Raw genomic sequence first — 21,810 nt, 5'->3', positions numbered from 1 at the left:
TCGGTCCCCGTGGTGACGTATATCGGAAGTAGCCTCCCTCTCCCTTTTCCGGAAACAACAAACAACGCTGTTTCCCCTCGGTGAGGGCCGTGCTCCTCTTGAGTCGTCGCAGGCGGCTGCCAAAGCTTGGGCTAACCGGTGCCAAAGCGAGAGGAGATCGGCCTTGGCCACTTCGTGAAGATGTTGCGTGGTCTGAGTGGTTGGTTCGGGATGAGTCGGACGGACGAGGAAGAGAAACCGCTTCCCCTCCAAGGGGAAGCCAGAGCTGATGAGGGAGAAGAGGTGCCAGAAGAAGACGAGACGACGAGGAACCCCGAGCAGGTGGAGCTGCAGGTGGACTCAGACCCGCTTCTCGACCAAGCCAAGGGGCTTGGAAGTGAGTGTCTCCCTTTTCTTCCCGCCAAGCGAAAATCCCCTCGCTCCAAACCAACCCCTAACGCTAACCTTCCAAACTTCCGACGAAACCTTCCCCAAGTGACCCTCATTGCAATCAGATGCCTACACCTATTCTCTGTCCCCACACTCCTGCAACAACTCTTGCCCTTCTCGCCCGTATCTTAAAACGGCCGTCCTTTGCACACTTGCTTGGGAGCTTAGGAGTCGGTGTCGACTCCTAGCGATCACATAGATTTGTCTATCCGTGTGATTTTCATGGTAGAATACAGGAGTGGTTTACCAGTGCCGCCTCCTGCTCAGTATGAGATGATGCCTTCAGCACCTTCCTATAACCCTGCTCCCCAGTATAGGCGACTAGAGATATATTTACTAGGCACAGTCTGGGAAGCACACTGGTGGGAATTTGAACTAACAGCCTCTTGCACTCTAGGCAACCTGCTAATAAACAGAGAGTCATTACTCAGCCCCCATCAACTTAAGATTGCTATGAGCTGCCACTTCATTAAAAGGTTGCAACCTGCAGTACTAGGATGCTTTAGAATAACTGTAATACTTAATTTCCTATGTGACAAGCATCAGTTATACTAAGATTTATGTATTTTATATATGGGAAGAATTGCTTCTCGGCCTTTTGGCTAAGAAAGCATTCTCTACTAAAGTCATTTGGCCTTACAGCTAAGTTCAAGTATATGGCAAGTAATTAGACTATTTAGGGCCTTCTGTTGCTTCTTTACAGGCTATACAAAATGCCATCACTTTCACATGGGGAGGAAAAAACCTGATGTGTATTTTGTGACAGAGAAAAATGCCCCTTGATTTCTCTAACAATTGGAAATTGGAAGTCCTGCCCAGATGAAGAGACTGGAAAAGAACACAAACCCTGGCAAAAGAAATGCAAGGAGACAATAAGGGATGCAAAAAGAGAGTTTGAGGAGCATCTAGCTAGAAGTGTCAAGGGGAATAACAAAAATTTATCGGAAGCAGAAAACCTGATAGGAAGGCGATTGAACTCTTAGATGATAAGGGTGTAAAGGGGATTATTAAGAGGGATAAGGAGATTGCAGAGAAGCTGAATTACTTATTTGCATCAGTCTACATGGCGGAGGATACTGACCATATATTCACTCAGGAACTGAGCTCAGGCTTGGAGGCTGAAAAAGTGGGCCAATCTGATGTGACAATAGAGGATGTTCTAAACTGTCTTGAAAAACACCTGGGCCAGATGACATCCACCCAAGAGTTCTGGAGGAACTCAAATGTGAAATTGCCAGTCTCCTAGCAAAAATATATAACTTGTTCCTCCCTACAATCAGGCGCTGTACCAGAGGACTGGGAAATAGCTAATGTAACTCATGACTTTCAAAAAGGGATCCAGAGAAACTGCAGGCCAGTTAGCCTAACTTCTGTGTCAGATAAATTGATGGGAAGCATACTTAAGGACAGAATTGTTAAACCAGCATGGCTTCTGCAAGGGAAAGTCTTGCCTCACTAACCTTTTGGAGTTCTTTGAGAGTGTCAACAGGCATGTGGATAAAGGTGATCCCATTGACATAGTATACTTGAACTTCCAAAAAGCTTTTGACAAAGTTCCCCACCAAAGGCTCTTGAGTAAATTTAGCAGTCGGGATAAGGAGGCAGGTTCATGTGTGGATTGGTAACTGGTTTAAGGACAGGAAAAAGAGAGTAGGAATGACCTTATGTCGGGGTGTGTGCGTGCAGAACCCTTCACAGTAAGTCCAGCATTCCTTTTTTCACAATGGAGGGAAGTAAGGAGTGGGGTCCCCCATGGGTCTGTACTGGTACCACTGTTCTTTAACTTGTTTGTAAATTATCTAGAAGCTGGGGTATGGAGTGAAGTGGCCAAATTTGCAAATGACACAAAACTATTTAGGATAGGGAAATCCACAACAGATTGTGAGGAGCTCAAAAAGAATCTCTCCAAACTGGGGGAGTGGGCAACAAAATGGCAAATGTGGTTCAAAATAAGCAAGTGTAAAATGATGCATATTGGGGCTAATTCCATGCTAGGGATTAGGAAGGGGGTTGAAAATAAAAATGCTATATTACAATGCCCTTATAAAAAACTGGTGCAGCCACATTTGGAGTAGTGCGTGCAGTTCTGGTCACTGTATCTTAAATAAAACACTGTAGAACTGGGAAAAGTGCATAAGAGGGCAACCAATTTGATCAGGGGCCTGAAGCACCTTCCTTATGAGGCAAGGCTACACCATCTGGGGCTTATTATTTTGGAAAAGAGGAGACTATGGGGAGACATAATAGATTGTCCCCTTTTGAGACAGGAGACCATCTTGTTTTTGTATGATTTATTTTTCTATGTAAACTGCTTTGAGAACTTGGACTCAAAAGCGGTATATAAATATTCTGTAGTAGGTGGTGTGTAAAATTATGCATGGAGTAGAGAGAGTGGACAGAGATACATTTTTATCCATCTTTCACAATACTAGAACCAGGGGTCATCCCATGAAACTGAAGGCTGGGAAATTTAGGACCAACAGAAGGAAGTACTATTTCATGTAGCACATAATTAATCTATGGAATTCTCTGCCACGGGATGTGGTAATGGCTTTAAAAGGGGCTTGGCCAAGATCATGGAAGACAGGTCTATCAATGGCTATTAGGAAAGCCAGTGTGGTGTAGTGGTTAGAGTGCTGGACTAGGACCGGGGAGACCCGAATTCAAATCCCCATTCAGCCATAAAACTAGCTGGGTGACTCTGGGCCAGTCACTTCTCTCTCAGCCTAACCTACTTCACAGGGTTGTTGTGAAAGAGAAACTCAAGTATGTAGTACACCGCTCTGGGCTCCTTGGAGGAAGAGCGGGATATAAATGTAATAGTAATAATAATAATAATAATAATATTCTGCAATGATATCTATAACAACAGCAACAACATTGACAATAAAATTCTGGCATCCCAGGTCCTTGGGAAGGACTCGATGTCTGGATAAAACAAACCTGTCAATAACACCTGTCTGACTGTGTAAAATAACAACAATAATAATAATAATAATAATAATAGTCTGGTGGCTATAGGCCGCCTCCAGCCTCAGAGGTAAGATGCCTCTGAATACCAGCTGCAAGGGAGCAATAGCAAAAGAGCATGCCCTCACTTCTTGCCTGTGGGCTTCTCAGAGGCATCTGGTGGACCACTGTGAAATGGGGTGCTGGACTAAATAGGCCTTGGGCCTGATGTAGCAGGTCTATTATGTTCTTATTGGTACTTGGTAATAGGTGTCCAACATAATCAAGTTAGACTTTATGGGAAAGGCTTTGAATTTTTTGTGTGTGCCTACATGTACCTCTTACCCTATACCAAAATGCATTAATTCAGTATCTTGCATCTGCAGTAATCCTAAAAACAAAAACATGATCCTTCACAGTATCAGGTTATGCCCCCAATTATTACTTCTAAAATCCCATTTTGTGCCTTTTAGCTAGGACATAAATAATGTTTATGTGGTTTATTTGGGACTAAGCCTTGTTGAACTTAGATACTTGCTTCTGAGAAAACCAGTTAGACTGCACTGTAAATGTGATACTGGCCTAATCTAAGGGTAATTTGGATTGTCCCTGATTTAATAATAGCAAATTGGCATGGGGTTTGTTTTTTTAAGCACTCATTGCTCCTTGATGTGCAGGATGTGCATATAGGCAGAGGGAAGAACAGTGTGGGCTGTATATGGATGTTAAATATTTTGTAGAGGAACTAAGTATGCTGATTGAGTGACTGAGTTTGCACTAAGGCCCAGATAAACTCCCATGCAGACATGCCTTATAGTAATGAAAGTGAGTTGCTAAGCCCAGGGAATACGCTCTGAATTTAAATGCTCTCTTATTTCCAAAAGGTTATCTCTTCAGTTTTGCCTCTACTGCCACAAAAAAGATATCTGAATCAGTTGCTGAAACGGCACAAACTATTAAAAAGTCTGTAGAAGAAGGAAAAATAGAAAATATCATTGACAAGGTACTTTTTTCCTGTTGTAAATAAAATGAGAAATCCAACTTCTGCTCTTGTATCTTTTACTTGAAATTATGTTTAATGCTAAGCATTTTAGGATTAGAGCCAATAAAGTGTTCTGAACTGCTCTAATCAGAAATATATATTAAAAAAAATCTCCTAAATGTATACGTCTCTAATCCCATGCGTGGCAGCTCTCGTGAGAGTTTGAGAGCAGCTGCCTGGGGGATGGGGACGGGGAGAAAATAGCAGTGGCAGCAGGCCAGCTGGAGGGAAAGAACCAGCTGGCCGGTGAGCAGGAAGGGAAGCACTGGCCAGGCCAGCTGGTGTGAAAAAGTGCTGCCAGCGGCAGGGCAGGGAGCGCTGGCCAGCAAGAGAAAGCACTGCCAGCAGGGAGGGAGGGAAATTACCGGCACACCAGCTGGTGAGGGAAGCCACTGGCAGAGGGAAAGTGGCCTGGGAGGAGGAGAACTGACTGGGGCTGAAGAGGGGGGGAATGAACTACGGGCACAGATGCTCTGTGCCAGATCAGCTAATTGAAATCTAAATCGGATCAGAAGTTAAATAAAATGTCATGCAGCTCACGAATTTAGGAATCAGTACACACTAATTGCATTCTACACATGCCAAACTTTAGCTTTAAAGACAAACCCTCTACATTTTGGCAATATAATTCTAATAAACCAAAAGCACATATGAGAATTAGACTTCCACCATTTCAAGCACAGAAACAGCTACATGAAACTATTTGGTGAGCTTATCCAGAGATTTGGGTTTGGTTGTTGTCATTATGCAAATGGCAACCTGAACACTCAAGATAGTGTCCACACATGGTCAGGCACCATTTCCTTCCTGACGCTGCCCGAAGGCTGCTGGGAACAGGGAACTTCCTGTTCCCAGGAAGATGCAGCTGGGCAAACGGAACCCAGCTGCTGAATACAAACAGCACCGCTCAGAGGTGGCGGGGAATGGTAGAGGGGCAAGTAAGACTTGCCTTCCTCTTTTTAAAGTGCCCACTCACTCTCTGCTGAAACAATTCAGCTGGGGCAGCTTGAAGCATTTCAGCGCCTCAAAACTGAGGTGCTGAAAAGTTTCAAGTGTATCCCTATTAGAAGTATCTAGAGTGAATTACTGTGGAGTGTAACTCATTCTACATGGGGCTGCCTTGGTTTGGATATTTGAAAAAGTGGCTGCCAAGTTATTTGGGGCTAGCAGATTAGATCACAGTCTCTTCTAATCCACCATATGTTGCTATTTCAATGGTAATTGGAAGTGCTGGTGCTCACTTTTAAAACCCTTTGCAGTCTGAGACAGAGTATCTTAGAACAGTCTCTTCCTGTATGAACCTACCCAAACATTTAAGTGGAGAACTTGCTCCATATTCCTCCACTGTTGAGGCAGGGTCTCTTTTTTGTTGCGACACATAAATTCTGGAATGCCTTCTCATGGGAGATCAGTCTGGCTCTGTTTTGACTTGTCCCTAAAGGTAAAGTGTGCCATCAAGTCAATATCAACTCGTGGCCCCCACAGAGCCCTATGGTTTTCTTTTGGTAGAAAATAGGAGGGGTTTACCATTGCCTCCTCCCGCAAAGTATGAGATGATGCCTTTCAGCATTTTCCTATATCACTGCTGCCCAATATAGTTCCAGCAGGGATTCAAACTGGCAACCTTCTGCTTGTTACCACCCTGAGCCATTTTTGGAAGGGCAGTGTAGAAACTGAATGAATGAATGTTAGTCAAGCATTTCCCCGCTGCACCACTTAAGGTGGATTTGACTTGTCCCTAGGCAGGCAGTAAAGACAGTTCTATTTAAGTAGGTCTTGACTTCCCTTTGTCGTTGAAACATTTTAGTAAGATGTTTTGTCTGGGTTATTAGATTCTATTGTTGAAATGTTATTAGCTTCTCTGATATATCTTTTAAATAAAAGAGCAGAATAAAAATGTCTAGAAAATAAAAATCTTTTTTTTTAATGGCAATGTTTCAGGAAATATCTCATGCATCTCTGCCACTGTACTTTCATCTTTGGCTGCCTCAGTGTAGTTTTTACAAGTGCAGCACTATAGTGTTCACTGTTTAGGGAATATAGTTTCGGATACATTTCCAAAATAATGTCATTACAGTGGCTGTAAAACTGCATATGAGTTAGCAATATATCTTTAGAAGACAGTTTGGCCATCCCACCCACCCCACCCCCATCAAACATGGACAGAGTGTGTATTTGGGTGCCATTGTTGGAACTACCTAAAGAACAAACAAAAGTTAACAGTTTTAAGAACTGTAAAGATTGGCAAAAGGAGGAAATTATCTGGATGTAATATTTACTATTTGTAGACAGCCTCAAAAAGTATTACTTGTTCCTGAAACCCATAGTTACATATGACCTTCCATATAGATTGCTATAGGTATCTCTGTGCTAGCCATGCTGAAGAGATGGAAAGGAGAATACTGGATCTTAGGTAGTTATCCCCACTGGTACTATATCGGGCAGCAGTGATAAAGGAAGATGCTGAAAGGCATCATCTCATACTGTTAGGGAGGAGGTAATGGTAAACCCTTCCTGTATTCTACCAAAGAAAACCACAGGACTCTCTGGGCGCCAGGAGTTGAAATCGACTTGATGGCACACTTTACTTTACCTTCACTATAGGATGTCCCTTGCTGTTTCCACTGCAGCTCATGCACTTTAAGCTGTAGGAACAGCATACATGTGGCCTTATATCAACTGTTCCTTGTACCCTTAACCCTCTACCATAACAAATAATTACACTGGTGGAGGAAAGGTGGCAGGACTCAAGATAATGCAACATCCACATATACCCCTCAGCTGTGAGAGGGGGAAGAAGTATATGCTGTCCTGTATTGAGACTGAATTACAGTGTGTGGAAGGCAGTTGCATGCAAGTCACTGTATTTAATGTGTTGATGTCTAGGCACTTTATTAAAATATAGTTCATATACCCAATGCTGTTAATTTGCTTGACTTTGAATTTGAGACCATGCAAATAAATTCCAGGCTTAAATAACAAATGAACTGTTAGAAACTATAAGAATTGGAATACTTCAATAATGGTTTCTTATATAGATATGATGCCCAAAACCTTCAGCAGCAGCAAACTGACTTTTTTGTCTTAAAATGTTCACTTAGCCCCCACCCACCTGCTGCTGGTCATTCTGTACATAACTTATTTTTTCTTTTAGACAATTATAGGAGACTTTCAGAAGGAGCAGAAAAAATTTGTGCAGCAGCAACACACCAAAAAATCAGGTATTATTTAAAGATGGTTGCTAAATAAAATTGAAATAATGCTCAAACTTATTTGATCTCTAGCAAGAGGTACTTATATAGGTTTTTTTTAATAAGCTAGAGGCTTACAGAGATGAGCTGATTAGTGTTCAAAGGGTAGTGGCTTCTTCCCTTCTTGTACTTTAATTCATTGTCTACTTGGCTAACCCATACACACTCTGTATTTGTATTCTGAAAGTAAAACTCAGGAAATTTTACTGAGGTTATTTTCTAAAATCTACTAATGTAGCAGGTACGTAGAACAGTTTAGTTTGTTTCAAATGTGTATGTGAATTCCCAAGTTAATTCGTAGCTTCTTAATGGAAGTAATGACGCTAACAGTTAACAAGATATATACTCTCTTCTTTACATACCGGTATTGGTTGTTGTTATTATTATTATTTTTTATTTATCATATTTTTACACCACCCAAAACTTACGTCTCTAGGCAGTTTACAACAAGATTAAAAGTAAAACATTAATTAAAAACAAAAATTAAAAGCAAGAAATTTAAAACACAATTTAAAATTTTAAAACAATATTCTAAAAACATTAAAACAATCAAAACAATATCAGTTAAAAGTCTGAGTGAAGAAATGGGTCTATAGAGACTTTTTAAAAGATGTCAGAGATGGGGAGGCTCTTATTTCACTAGGGAGCGCATTCCAAAGCCTTGGGGCAGCAATGGAGAAGGCCCATCCCTGAGTAGCCACCAGTCAAGCTGGTGGCAAATGCAGACGGACCTCTCTTTCTTTGTTCTCATGCACAACATTTGGAATAAGTAAGCTTTTGTTTTAAAATACCTGTTTTTAAAGCAGATTACCTTGAGGTTACTTAGAAGTGAATGAAGTAGAAATAACATTTGCTTTATTTATTTATTTATGCCGTTTCTACCCGCAGTTGGGTAATGGACACTTGACCTCATTATAAGGGGGGGGGGTCTGCATAAGCAGGGTTAAACTCGCATATCCGAGGGTCAGGGATGGCCAGAAATAACCTCAGAGGTCATTTCCTGCTACCATTTTGAGTTCGGGAGCCATTTAAGCCCTAAATGACTTAGGCCCTGGGTATTTAAGAGAGCATCTTCTTCTCTATGATCCCCATCACCCATTGAGGTCATCTGAGGAGGTCCGTCTCCAGTTACCACCAACTCATCTGATGGCTACACAGAGATGGGCCTTCTTAGTTGCTGCCCCGAGATTGTGGAATGCACTCCCTACTAAGATACGATCCTCCCCATCTCTGGCAATTTTTAAAAAACATCTAAAACCCCCTGTAAATAATAGGGTTCTCCTGTAGTGTTTGCCAAACACTTCGAACAGACTCCTCTACCAATAGTCCCAAGAGCAATCGGTTGATACCTTCTGCCCAGGAGGCATTCAAGACCCAAGGAATGTCCTGTTAAAGTAATGAGAACAGAAGACAAACTGTAGTGAAATCTTTAGAGTAAAAGATGTTCTAGGATGTTAAGTGTTGCCCTGTTTCACAATGTAAACCACTTTGAGAAATCTTTTGGTGAAAATCAGTTATGTTATTACAAATTACCCTCACCATTCTAAAAGGCAGTATTGTGTTATCCACTATTCTATTCCATGTTCTTGGTATTCCTCAAGTAAAAATATTGAGGTCATGTTTTGCATTTAAAAACACTGTGCATAATCCCACAAGGAAGCTGTCCTGCACAAGCCCAGTCTGGAATAAAAGTGAACAGTATAAAAGCATTAGGGAGTATTGTATCTCTGGTAGTGGAGTCTGGTGGTTTACATCTATGGTTGAAGGATAAGTAAAGAACAACCATGAAAATTACATATACTCCACTGATTTAGCTAGGGTCATATGCACATAGTTCTCAATGCTTAAAAAACCAGTATCCAGCAGCAAGAGATGTACATGGATAGCCCTGATCAGATTGGTGATACTGTCATCAGTCTAGGGTTGGAGAGAGCTGGATTGAGTTCATCTTCCAGTAGACTATCAGCACAATTGATGAAGAGGATGAGACTGGGGCTGAGAATATACAGCCCCAGCTGCTGGATGCTGCTACGTATGTCTTGTTGAATTGGAGCCAGTGTCTATCTCTTAGGGAACAATAGTATGTCTGCAAAACTGAGCTTCTCTATCTTTCTTTATCTTAATTCTTGCACTACATTTTATCTCCAGATATATGTATGGCTTCATGTATTGCTTAGCAGATGATTTCAATAATATTTCTAACACTTCAGAATTGATTTCTGTACTCATCTTGAGCTCTGCAATAAACAACTATCTATCTATCTATCTATCTATCTATCTATCTATCTATCTATCTATATAAACAACTTGTCCCTGTTTTACTCACAGAAGCAGCTGTGCCCCCTTGGGTAGACAGTAATGAAGAAGAAACAATTCAACAACAAATACTGGCCTTATCAGCAGTAAGTCTTTTTGCTCAAGCCATTATTTTTCCTGAAAATGTGCATGTTTCAGGCAATCCTTACTTAGAGCAGAACTTTAAATTTTAAAAGTTGTGATGTTAGTAGGGATTAGAGCAGGGGTGTCCAACTGCAGCCCTCTAGCTGTTGTAGGCCTACAACTCCCATCATCCTCAGTCACAGTGGCCAGTAGCCAGTGACCTACAAGGAGAGTTGTAGGCCAACAGCTGCAGGGTTGCAGTTGGAAATCCTGGATTAGTGCACTCATAGTAATTCAGGGGCGTAACTATCATAGGGCAAAGGGAGACAGTTATCTGGGGGCCCACTGCCTTGGGGGCCCCCCAGAGGCAAGTCACATGACTGACTCCCCCAGCTGCGCACCTGCCCGGGCTTCCTTCCGTTGTATTCATCCTCCAAAGTGGAGGTGAGTGTTAAGAACTGGAACTACCAGAACAACAGGTCTTTCCTGAGTACCATTCAATGACTTGCATCACCCACAATTCACAAAACCTTTTTAAAAATAATTTAGGATGAAGAAATGTTACTGTACTTTTTGTTACTACTCTTCAGCCTCACTTAAGGTTTCTTTACTTCATGAGCTGAGCTTCAGTGAGGGGGACCCCATTTTAAAATCTGGTCTCTGGGGCCCCTCCAATCTTGCTATACCCCTGTAGTAATTGATAATACAGATTCAATTCCTCTTTCTGAAAGAGGCTCCATGTGTTGTTAGAGTTTCTTGATAGTCTAACTTCTCAAAATAATGGATTAACAAATATTCTTAGAAGATAGTGAACATAAAATTCCATCTTTGACTGAGAACTGCGTTTTATCCTTCAAAGGACAGAAGAAACTTCTTGCGTGACCCACCAGCAGGGGTTCAGTTTAATTTTGACTTTGATCAGATGTTTCCAGTGGCAATGGTAATGTTACAAGAAGATGAACTTCTGAATCGAATGAGATTTGATCTTGTCCCAAAGCAGTGAGTAATCCTCTATATTTTCATATGCCTTTAACTGTTTTTATAATCACTTATATTGCTGACTAAGAAACACGTGTCAACTCAGTATATAAGATGTTGACTCTTCTAAGATTCCATTACCACAGTATCCATGTGTACTTAAATTGTTTTGAGAAATTCCTCATGTTATGCTTATAATCTAAGCTTGAAAATTCTATTTAACTTCTCAAGAAATGTGTTTAATAAATTAGTCAAATATAATTACACCTACCATAATGTTCTTTTAAAGAAAATTCTTTAGCTTGCTCAGAGCTAATGTAAATCTAGTGCCTGTTTACAAATTCCCACTAGAATATCTTGTACAAAACTGGGGGAACAAGCATGTGTGCAGACTTCCTGTTTGAGGCAGTGTGCAGTGTAGGTGCTGTGTAGAGAGCCAAGCACTGAATCCCTGCAATGTGTAGTACATTCATAGTGTTTTTCTATACACATTATCTTATATTGGGATGGTTGTGCACACATACAGTATACCATTTAGGGATGTGCCCGAAATGTGATTCCGCATCCAAATCGTAGGCACATCCCTTTAAAACTGAGGGCATACACCGCCCCTTTAACATGGAGGGGAGCAGGTCCATACCTGCTTCTCCTCTGCTGTAACTCCAGAGCATAGTAACTCAACTATGGAAGCTCCCCATCTCCCAGCTGCCCCTGTGCAATGCCAGCATAGGAACATAGGAAACTGCCATATACTGAGTCAGACCATTGGTCTGTCTAGCTCAGTATTGTCTTCACAGACTGGCAGCGGCTTCTCCAAGGTTGCAGGCAGGAATCTCTCTCAGCCCTATCTTGGAGAAGCCAGGGAGGGAACTTGAAATCTTCTGCTCTTCCCAGTGCGGCTTCATCCCCTGAGGGGAATATCTTGCTCACACATCAAGTCTCCAATTCATATGCAAACAGGGCAGACCCTGCTTAGCTATGGGGACAAGTCATGCTTGCTACCACAAGACCAGCTCTCCTCTCCTGAGATGGCCTCCTCGCTTTGGCACATCCCTAATATCATTCCTTACCACGCATACAATGAGTGTGTAAACTGACCTCATTAACAAATGGAACATTAGCATTTTGTGTTTAGTATTTGGTAGGTTTATTATATTAAAGCAGTCAATATCAGGCCAAGTCCTTTACAGCTTAATTCTGTATATCCAGTGTTAAGACCAGTACAATTATCAAACATACATTTACTGTCTTTAGTGTCAAGGAAGAGATCTTTTGGAGGAATTATTTTTACCGTGTCTCCCTCATCAAACAGTCCGCACAACTCACAGCACTGGCTGCCCAACAGCAAGCTGTGAGAAAGGAGGAGAATAGCAGTGAAGAGGACAGACAGCTGACAGGTAGACATTTTTGAACAGACATTTTAATATGTTGGATGACAATCCCTTTCTCGCCCAGTAGAAAGATACACTTCCCATACTTTCTCCCTCAGTTTCTTACCTTAAAAGGTTCCTTAGGTGGAACCTTCAGAAACATGAATAATACAAAATTGTTCTTACATTGCACAACAAATTCTTAACTGAAGACACACAAAAGGATCAAATCTTGCTGAACTGCATTTTAAAAAACAAAATCTGAGTTTATTACAGCAAGTATAACTGCTAATGTGAAATTAAACCTTAAGGAACATAGTAAAATGTCTCCTTTTGAAAACCAAGTGTACCTGCTACTTGCAGGGAATTATGATCCAGTAGTTATTTTACTTATCAGTATCATGTATACCTTTTTCATACAGCTGAACCTGTATCATTCTCGAATTCTTTCTTGCTATTCTTCCAGTATGTCTTCCAGCTGCGTACAATCCCCCTCCTATAATTTTATATCTGGATTTGTACTGAAACCACAAGTCTGTCCTGTGTCCACAAAGATGCAAGAGATGTTCTGTTATTCCAGGACTGGTTTATACCTATCAATGGGAGACAAATTCTTGTATGAATACACTACCTCTCAGACTGGGGAAAACAAGCTGGGCTGAGGACAGAGTTTGAATAGAAATGGATTGCCTTTCACAGGCAATCTGAGTAGATGTGGACTCTAGAACAAGAGAACAGAACTGTCCCTGTCTAGTCCAACTCAATTTCTCACTATCTAGTACAAAACTTGAATGCTATACAAGCAATGCAAGTATACTGCTATCTGTGTTAAGAATACAAAAATGGTTTTATGTGCTGCCATTCATTTAAATACTGCATACCTTGAAGTAGGACATCTTAAGAATGTTGCAGTTTGTTTGTTTTCCTAGAAATTGTGAGGCCAAAGACTCCACCTGTAGCAATCAAGTCTCAGCTAAAACCTCAAGACGTAAGTTATTCTGTAGTGATGACCAATTCATATATTTGCAGCATAAGCCTTCACATTTGCTATATTTAAAGGCATTTTATTTCAAACAAATCTCTAAGTATTTCTGGTCTTGACAAATTTCCTTTGGATCTAAGAGCCAGCGCAAAAATTTGGGAGCCAGACAATGGACTCCTGATAAAATTACCAGACTAAGTGACAAACATTGTGGAAGGGGAGGGTAAATGGGCTGTTCGTTTAATCCTCTTCACAAATAACATACTTTGAACAGAGATACTATTATTTATTCAGTTTCTATACCGCCCTTCCAAAAAGGGCTCAGGGTGATTTACACAGAGAATAAATAAATAAATAAGAAAGATGGCTCCCTGTCTCCAAAGGGCTCACAATCTAAAAGAAAAACATACGACCGACACCAGCAACAGTCACTGGAGGTACTGTGCTGGGGGTGGATAGGGCCAGTTACTCTCCCCCTGCTCAATAAAGAGAATCACCACATTAAAAGGTGCCTCTTTGCCAAGTTAGCAGGGGTTCCAAGTTAGCAGGGGTAACAAAGATTTTATTAAATAACTCTACCTTTGAATAGCTTATTCCAGGTGCCACAGTTTTTTCAATTTGTCAAGTCCTGTTTTACTTTGCACAAAAACCTCCTATGAATATATCAGAGGAATCCAAGAGTTTGCCTGAAATAAGGTTTAAATTGGAGTTTGATGAATAGTCCCGGAGGCAACAGCCATACACACTGCTTTACCAATCGGGTGGTTGCCTATGAAAATGTTTCCAGCCAAGATGCATTTTCATCCCCACTTGGCAATTCACAATACAGGAGAACCCTATTATTCGCCTTGGGGGGTGGATAGCAAATCCATGAATAACTGGGCATTAAAGTCTATTGAAATTGGGGTGGGTGGTGTTAGGTTCCTGCATCACCCAAAATAACCCCCAAACAGGCCAAATAAAGTGCCCTACTACGCTCTACTACTGTTCAGGAGTCCAAGGATTCCCCCCAAGAGAAAAAGTTGCTGAAAATCATATTTCCCATTTTTTAAAAAACAAGCCATAAAATGGTTCCAGAACTCAAAATGGCACTGACCCACAGATACATGGGTTCAACCCTTACTTATGCTGATTTTTTTCACATATATCGAGGTCAGGTGTCCACTAACCGGCTGCGGATACACAAAACCGCAGAGGGCAAGTCCACAATTAATGAGGTTCTCCTGTACTCAGCCTGAAATATAACACTGCAGAATGGTGGTTGCCTGTCAGCTTTCTCCTGACGCCAAGCCCTTGCCAATGCCAGAGAGGAAGGCGGAGGCGGGGGAGGTATAGTGCTGGGTTTTCTCAGCTGGGAGAAAAGTTCATGCATTAAAGGAAAGAAGAAATATAGATGTACAGAATGTGGAAACATCTTTTTAGTGTGGGTCCAAGTCTTCCTGCTACATTACAGGTTTGATAAGATAGCAATAGGGGAAAGGAAATGATTAGGGGTGTGCATGGAACCGCCGAACTGCGGTCTGGCACTGGGGTGGGGGGTTGCTTTAAGAGGGGGGAGGGTTTACTTACCCCTCCCGCCGCTTCCCCCCTCCGGCACCCGTAATTCCTTTAGAATTGGGGTGGCAGGATACCTCCCTGCCGCCCCTTCCCCCGTTCCATTTCTAAAGGCTCAGAGCCTTAGGCTCCCAGGACCCAGAAGTCTTCTGCGCGCGCATGTCACGGAGATGTGAAGCACGCGCACAAGACTTCTGGGTCCTGGGAGCCTAAGGCTCCGAGCCTTTAGAAGTGGAACGGGGGAAGGGGCGGCAGGGAGGTATCCTGCTGCCCCAATTACTGCCGCCGCAATACCTCCTTAGGTATTATGCTGCAACCCCCCCCGCCTTAGGGGATAGTTTTAAAGACGTGAAGCATGCGCGCAGAAGATTTCTGGGTCCTGGGAGCCTTGAGCAGTGGAATGGGGGAAGGGGTGGCAGGGAGGTATCCTGCCGCCCCAATTCTAAAGGAACTACGGGCGCCGGAGGGGGAAGGCGGCGGGAGGGGTAAGTAAACCCTCCCCCCACTCTTAAAGCAACGAAACACCCAAACCACCCAGGACTGGACCAGTCCGGTCTGGAGGCCTTTAGAATGGCCTCTGGACCGGTCCAGGCACATCACTAGAAATGATAGCAGATGGAGGAATCAGTCTGTTTACATCCCTTCCAATGCTTACTTCTATTGATGGTGTTGTGACAAACAAGAATTTGCTGATGAGAGAAGCCTTCTACATACATCTTTCTCGTTCCCTTCCGTCTATTACTGTTCTGTGCATATGGTTTTACTGTGTTTTCCCTTTCCTATAGAACAAATGCAAAGTTAGATACTTACACTTTAAATTGCTTCTGTGTTTGTTTGTTTTTTATGGTGGTTGCCTTTTGGTGACTTGGTTCTTATTGTTGAATTGATTTTTTAAATCAATTAATCAATTAAATCAATCAATTAAATCAGGTTTTAAATGTGATTTTTATGGAGCTTTATAATATTTTAACTTTTGTAAGCTGCCTTGGAATGCATTATGAAAGGCAGCATAAAAATTTAACAGTAAATCAAATAAAATTATCTTTTCCTTTTCAAAAACTTTTAAGGAGGATGAAGAGATTTCCACTAGTCCAGGTGTGTCAGAATTTGTGAGTGATGCTTTTGATGCATGCAGCCTGAATCGGGAAGATTTGAGGAAGGAGATTGAACAACTTGTGCTTGACAAAAAAAAGGAGGAAACAATGACAGTGGAAGGTAAGACACCTTTCACATTCTATTACCTCTAGTAATAAAGGTAAAGTGTGCCATCAAGTCGATTTTGACCCCTGGCGCCCACAGAGTCCTGTGGTTTTCTTTTGGTAGAATACAGGAGGGGTTTACCATTGTCTCCTCCCACACAGTATGAGATGATGCCTTTCAGCATCTTCCTATATCGCTGCTGCCCGATATAGGTCTGGGAAACAAACCAGCAACCTTCTGCTTGTTAGTCAAGCATTTCCCTGCTGCGCCACTTAAGGTAACACCTCTAGAAATAGGTGTAATAAATTAGTAATTACAGTATTTTGTTAGGCTTTGTATCATTTTGAACAGCTTTATAGAGTCATCTCAAATACATTCCTTTTGGGGAAGATCACAGCAAAAATGGGATGTTGCCTTATTCTTAAAATGTATTGGCCTCCATATATTGGCTTTTAGTTTACCTTGTTAAGAATTCTTTATAAAAGCATGTTCTTTATCTGTTGGATTTTGGCTGCAGCAATGTATTTGGTAATCAAGTTTTGTGGGTTGAGTGTTTTGGATGTTTAAACTTATAGGAAGTGTGCTTTTCACATAACTGATGTTTCTGTATATCCCAGGGTGCAGAAATTGGTGACCAATGTTAGAAATGAAGATAATAGTTTTACTGTGGCATACTACTACACAAAAGTCTGTGGAGTTTTCATTTTCTCCATGTGAGGAGTTCCAGTCTTCCCAGAGTACTCAGTCCATTTCACATGCAAGGCTATTCATATGGAAATCTTGCAAATTGGCAACAAATTCCCATAGTCACAGCATCTAGAAAACACGTCTTTGTAGCAATGAGCAGTTCTTGTGATCTCCTAGTTCATGTGTTATAACTGTTCACTCAAGCATATGCTTAATGGTTAGAACTGCTCATATGGAGGGAACACTGTAAACTGGCCCACAAGCATATAGGATTTTTCATTCACAGTTGTCCCAGGTTGAGTCTGCTGATATTATTTTATTCATGAAATAGCACTATGTGTTAAATATAAGACAGTCTCTCTGCTATCAATTTTGAACCCAGATATGTTTGCTATTTCTATTTAGAAGAAACTGCAGACTGGGAAAAGGAACTGCAACAAGAGCTTCAAGAATATGAAGTGGTTACAGAATCAGAAAAACGAGATGACAACTGGGACAAAGAAATTGAGGAGATGCTACAGGGAGAAAACTAACTACTCTGCATAAATGTGTCCTGAAAACTGACATGCCCTTGTTTAAATACTTTAGAGACTGAGGCACAAAATTGCTCCTTGTAAAGTTTGGTTCTAGGTGATTTGTAATCAGGTGTTCGAACAGTTCTACGAAAATACACTGTTCATAATCCAGAGGCTTGTGAGGCAAGTTCTGATGCATGTGTTAAGGATTCCAAGTAGTTTGACAAGCGAGCTTTGAAAGATGGGAGAGTTGTAATAGTGATTAAGTGAAGCTCAAGCAGCTGGCTAAGAGAGGTGAGAAAAGGTCCAGAACATGTGTGCCTAAAAAAAATGGTCTCTAGATCACTCTTGTTTGTCCTGTTTCTTCATATGGCCAGAAAATGCTAGTTGGATGGCTATGAATATCTGTTTATAAGCATTCATTTTTGTGAACTCTTTTCCGTGGTGGGGTACAAAATTGAGAACTTGTATCTAACTTTCATACAAGTAACAACACATCATCATGTTGATACGATGATCCTTATGACTCTTGATAAATTTCAAAAACTGGTCTAGCTATTTTTTGTGGTGGTTTGTTTTTAAGTAGCTTCTTAAAGCATATGGTACCATAGGATGTTTTAACAGAGTTCTATTTTTACAAGTTTTCAAGCTGATTTGTCATAAACTATAGTGCCTGAACATCAGAAACACTGAAGGCCTATCCATAAGCATACAGTGTGGCTTAACAAATTCAGTGGTTCCATCATTTTAGACAATGGAAAGAGAAAACAATGCAAAATGGCTGAGACTCTAAGGTTAATGTTCTGTTCATCAAAGCCATTTATTTAATTGGAGCTTGTACTGGTAGACCACTTTGAGGATCCCATCAAGAACAGTCAACTGTTTTAAAAGAAAATTAGATTCTGTTTAAAACAAAAGCACTATTTAAATACTAAGATACAATGTACATTCACATCTTCACCTAGGAATCATTCAAATAGTGTAGGCTGAAAGATAGATGCTAAGTGTAATAAGAAATTCTGGCTTCTATAGGTGTGGTTCAGAAGTGCTGATACATGCTAAGGGTTTAGGGGGTGGGAAGAACACTGCAGTGTATATACTCAGATGTGGGAAATTATTGTCTTATGGTGAGCAGTAGAACATTGTAGCTGGATAAAGAGGCAAGACCAACATGTCCTGTGGAAGTAGTATGTTACCTCTTTGACAATGTTGTGGGAGGAAACCACAATTCTAAGGTCCAGTAATTGGCTTCGCTAGCCAGATTTTTATCAGAAAACTTCTGAAATTGGATTTGATTATAAATAATTGAACAGATGGTAGCCAAAGCATTTATGAGATAATCTATGAGATATCTGCTCTAATTTCCTAAATAAAGATCTCTCCAAATCATAGACAATGAGCAGCTTTCTTCCTATAGCCAATAACTTGGTTATCTTTAATACATCATACTTGTAAGTTTGTGAATCCAGGACTTCTGAAAGTGATCAGATAATGTGTATAAAAAGTAATGAAGAGAACATTATCTATGCACTCTAAATAAAATGGGAAGTTAAAACAGTGGGGTCACTTCTTGCTTAGAGGAGATCATGATTAGATGACCACATCCATTAGCTTGTTCCATTTAATTATTATTTAGATGCTAAGAGCACCATTTGCAGAATGGGAATTTCCACCCCGCTCCCTGCTTCAGCCCCCAGCACCCTTGAAAAGCAGAAATGGTATGGAACATAAGAAATGAATTTGGTAGAAACTGTGGATATCCCCATCCCATGAAAGAAGTGCCTTTCTGCTTGTGCTAGATAACTTTATCCAGCTGATATTTTGGAATGAAAACAAAATGACTAAGTATAGCTCTAGAGCAAACAAAATAACTTCAAAACTATTCACAGTTTTTGAAAGGGATAACAAACTGAGTTGTACATCCAGTAGTAGGTTAAACCTTTAGAATGAATCTGCCAGTTGGCCAAAAATATTTTGGGAAATCTATGCAGACAGGCTTGCTTTCATACAGTGCCAATTAATAATTATTGGACAGAGGGATTTTTCTCAAATATTGCTTGCTGCTGAAGTTAGGTTTCTTCCTGCTTTGGTTTTGAGGATATAGGCTTCTCTGGGAAGAGTATGAGGTTATTTACACTCGCGTGCAAAACCAGGCTAAAGAAGCCCAGCCTGTCTTTTTAAGTGTGCACACACTGCCAGGACTGGCCTGATCGCAGCAGCAAACCCGCTTGTCAAGCCTCCCTCCAAAACAAGGTTAGGTGAGTGAGTGTTTTCCTAGCTTCATTTTTTGAATCATGTCAGCCATGGCTGACACTACGGCGCCCTCGGGGTGGGGAGGGGGGTCCCAATAATGCACCGCACACTCACGTGGGGCATTATTTGAGCTCTGGGGGTGGGGCGACACGCACCCTAACCCTTGGAGCTACCGGCAGCGATCCACCCATCTAAGGGAAGAAAACCGATCATCTGTGGGGAGGTAAGCTCTTCAGGGCTTCCTCCCCACAAACCCTATTGCCATTTCTCACTGAGTCATGAAGATCTTGCTTCAGTACAACTTTGTGGTAGCCCCTGTGCTTCCACATTTGTGTAAACATCCACAGTATGATTGAAAGGAAAGGCTGTGCTGTCGAGTTGATGTTGACTCCTGGCGACCATGGAGCCATATGGTTTTCTTGGTAGAATACAGGCGTGGTTTACCATTGCCTTCTCCCTCACAGTATGAGATGATGCCTTTCAGCACCTCTCTATATCGCTGCTGCCTGATACAGGAATTTCCCATATTCTGGGAAACACACCAGTGGGGATTAGAACCAACAGCCTCCTGCTCTCTAGGCAGGTTGCTTCCCTACTGCACCATTAGGTGGCCCTACAGTATGATTAAGAAGTCCTTAATGTGATATTTGTTTCAGCACATAGCTAACGTGACCTTTAATTTCCACGGGAATCTTACATTTATTATTTATCCAATTTATATACCACCCTTCCAAAAATGGCTCAGGGCGGTTCACATCAAAATAAAAACAATTAAAATCAATTAATCATTAAAATCAGCATAAAACTTATTAACAGTTAAAACATTTAAACAGTTAAACCTGAAGAACCAGGCCAAACATTTACAACAATGAAACAGTTTGCAACAATTTAAAAACCCTAGAAGGCCAGGCCAAACAGATAGATTTTAAAGGCTCTCCTGAAGGCCAATAATGAACTCAGATTACAGATTTCTATTGGGAGTGCATTCCACAGGCCCAGAGCAGCTACAGAGAAGGCCCGCCTCAGTCGCCACCAGATGAACCAGTGGTTACTGGAGAAGGACCTCCTCAGATGACCTTAACATGTGGTGGGAATCATGCAGAAGAAGAGATAAGATAAATCGGACCTAAGCCGTACAGGGCTTTAAAGGTAATAACCAGCACTTTGCATTTTGCCCAGAAACATATCGGCAGCCAGTGTAACTGTTTCAAAAGGGGCATAATATGGTCTCTCCGGGTTGCCCCAGAGACCAATCAGAATGTCACATTTTGAACTAACGGGATTTTCAGAACTATGTACAAAGGCAGCCCCACATAGAGCACATTGCAATAATCAATTGCAAAAAGTCTCCAACTAGAGACCCTTCTATAATCCTGTGAACTGCTGCACAACAGGAGCTTATAAGATCAGACACTTGCTGATATGAAGGAACAAGGGATACCTCTGGTGTAGGACCTGAGTACAGTGAAAATTGCATGTGCTTCATTCCTTCACTGATACAGCTGGACTACACTGCACAAGAGACTTGACAATTAGCTTAAACCCTGCACTCTATGTATATGAAGTCCCACATTAATTAATATACCTTTAGCAAAGTCAGTCTTAATATTCATGACATATCAAATCTAGTATCTATCCTTACCATACTCTTTCTACAAGAGTATCTAAATTACTATATTTAGCCAGCTATGTAAGCTACTTCACAGTTCATCTTAACTTCTAAATGAGCATTTGCATGTAAAGATATAAATAAAAATAGGCTGTTTTTAATAACTGTTTGTCTATGTATCTAATAAGTGGAATGTACTTCTATAAATGCATGTAAAATTAAGTTTTACTTCTGGATATATCCATAGATAGTTCTCCAACCATTCTAGAAAAAGCTATTCTAGTCATATTACAGCTTGCGCTGCAAGTTATCAGTCTTTCTACAGGTGAAACTCGGAAAATTAGAATATCGTGCAAAAGTCCATTAATTTCAGTAATGCAAATTAAAAGGTGAAACTGATATATGAGACAGACGCATTACATGCAAAGCGAGATAAGTCAAGCCTTAATTTGTTATAATTGTGATGATCATGGCGTACAGCTCATGAAAACCCCAAATCCACAATCTCAGAAAATTAGATTATTACATGGAACCAAGAAGACAAGGATTGTAGAATAGAACAATATCGGACCTCGGAAAAGTATAAGCATGCATATGTATTCAGTACTTGGT

At 41.1% G+C, this 21,810-nt stretch overlaps 2 protein-coding genes across 7 annotated transcripts in view; one reads left to right on the top strand and one right to left on the bottom strand.

The window, feature by feature from the left end:
• The window catches only part of CTPS2 (CTP synthase 2), a 161,934-nt gene that overhangs the window by 138,342 nt on the left and 1,782 nt on the right, over positions 1-21,810 (bottom strand). The window lies entirely within an intron of this gene.
• On the top strand, positions 32-17,890 carry SYAP1 (synapse associated protein 1). The gene is made up of 9 exons (XM_053310860.1): positions 32-376; positions 4,263-4,381; positions 7,575-7,641; positions 10,000-10,073; positions 10,910-11,049; positions 12,283-12,425; positions 13,328-13,386; positions 16,002-16,149; positions 17,227-17,890. The coding sequence occupies exons 1-9, from the start codon at positions 181-183 to the stop codon at positions 17,352-17,354; spliced, it is 1,074 nt and encodes a 357-aa protein (XP_053166835.1). The 5' UTR covers positions 32-180; the 3' UTR covers positions 17,355-17,890.

The sequence above is a fragment of the Hemicordylus capensis genome, chromosome 3 (genome assembly GCF_027244095.1).
Source record: "Hemicordylus capensis ecotype Gifberg chromosome 3, rHemCap1.1.pri, whole genome shotgun sequence".
NCBI lineage: Eukaryota > Metazoa > Chordata > Lepidosauria > Squamata > Cordylidae > Hemicordylus > Hemicordylus capensis.
This window is presented reverse-complemented; position numbering and strand designations above follow the sequence as displayed.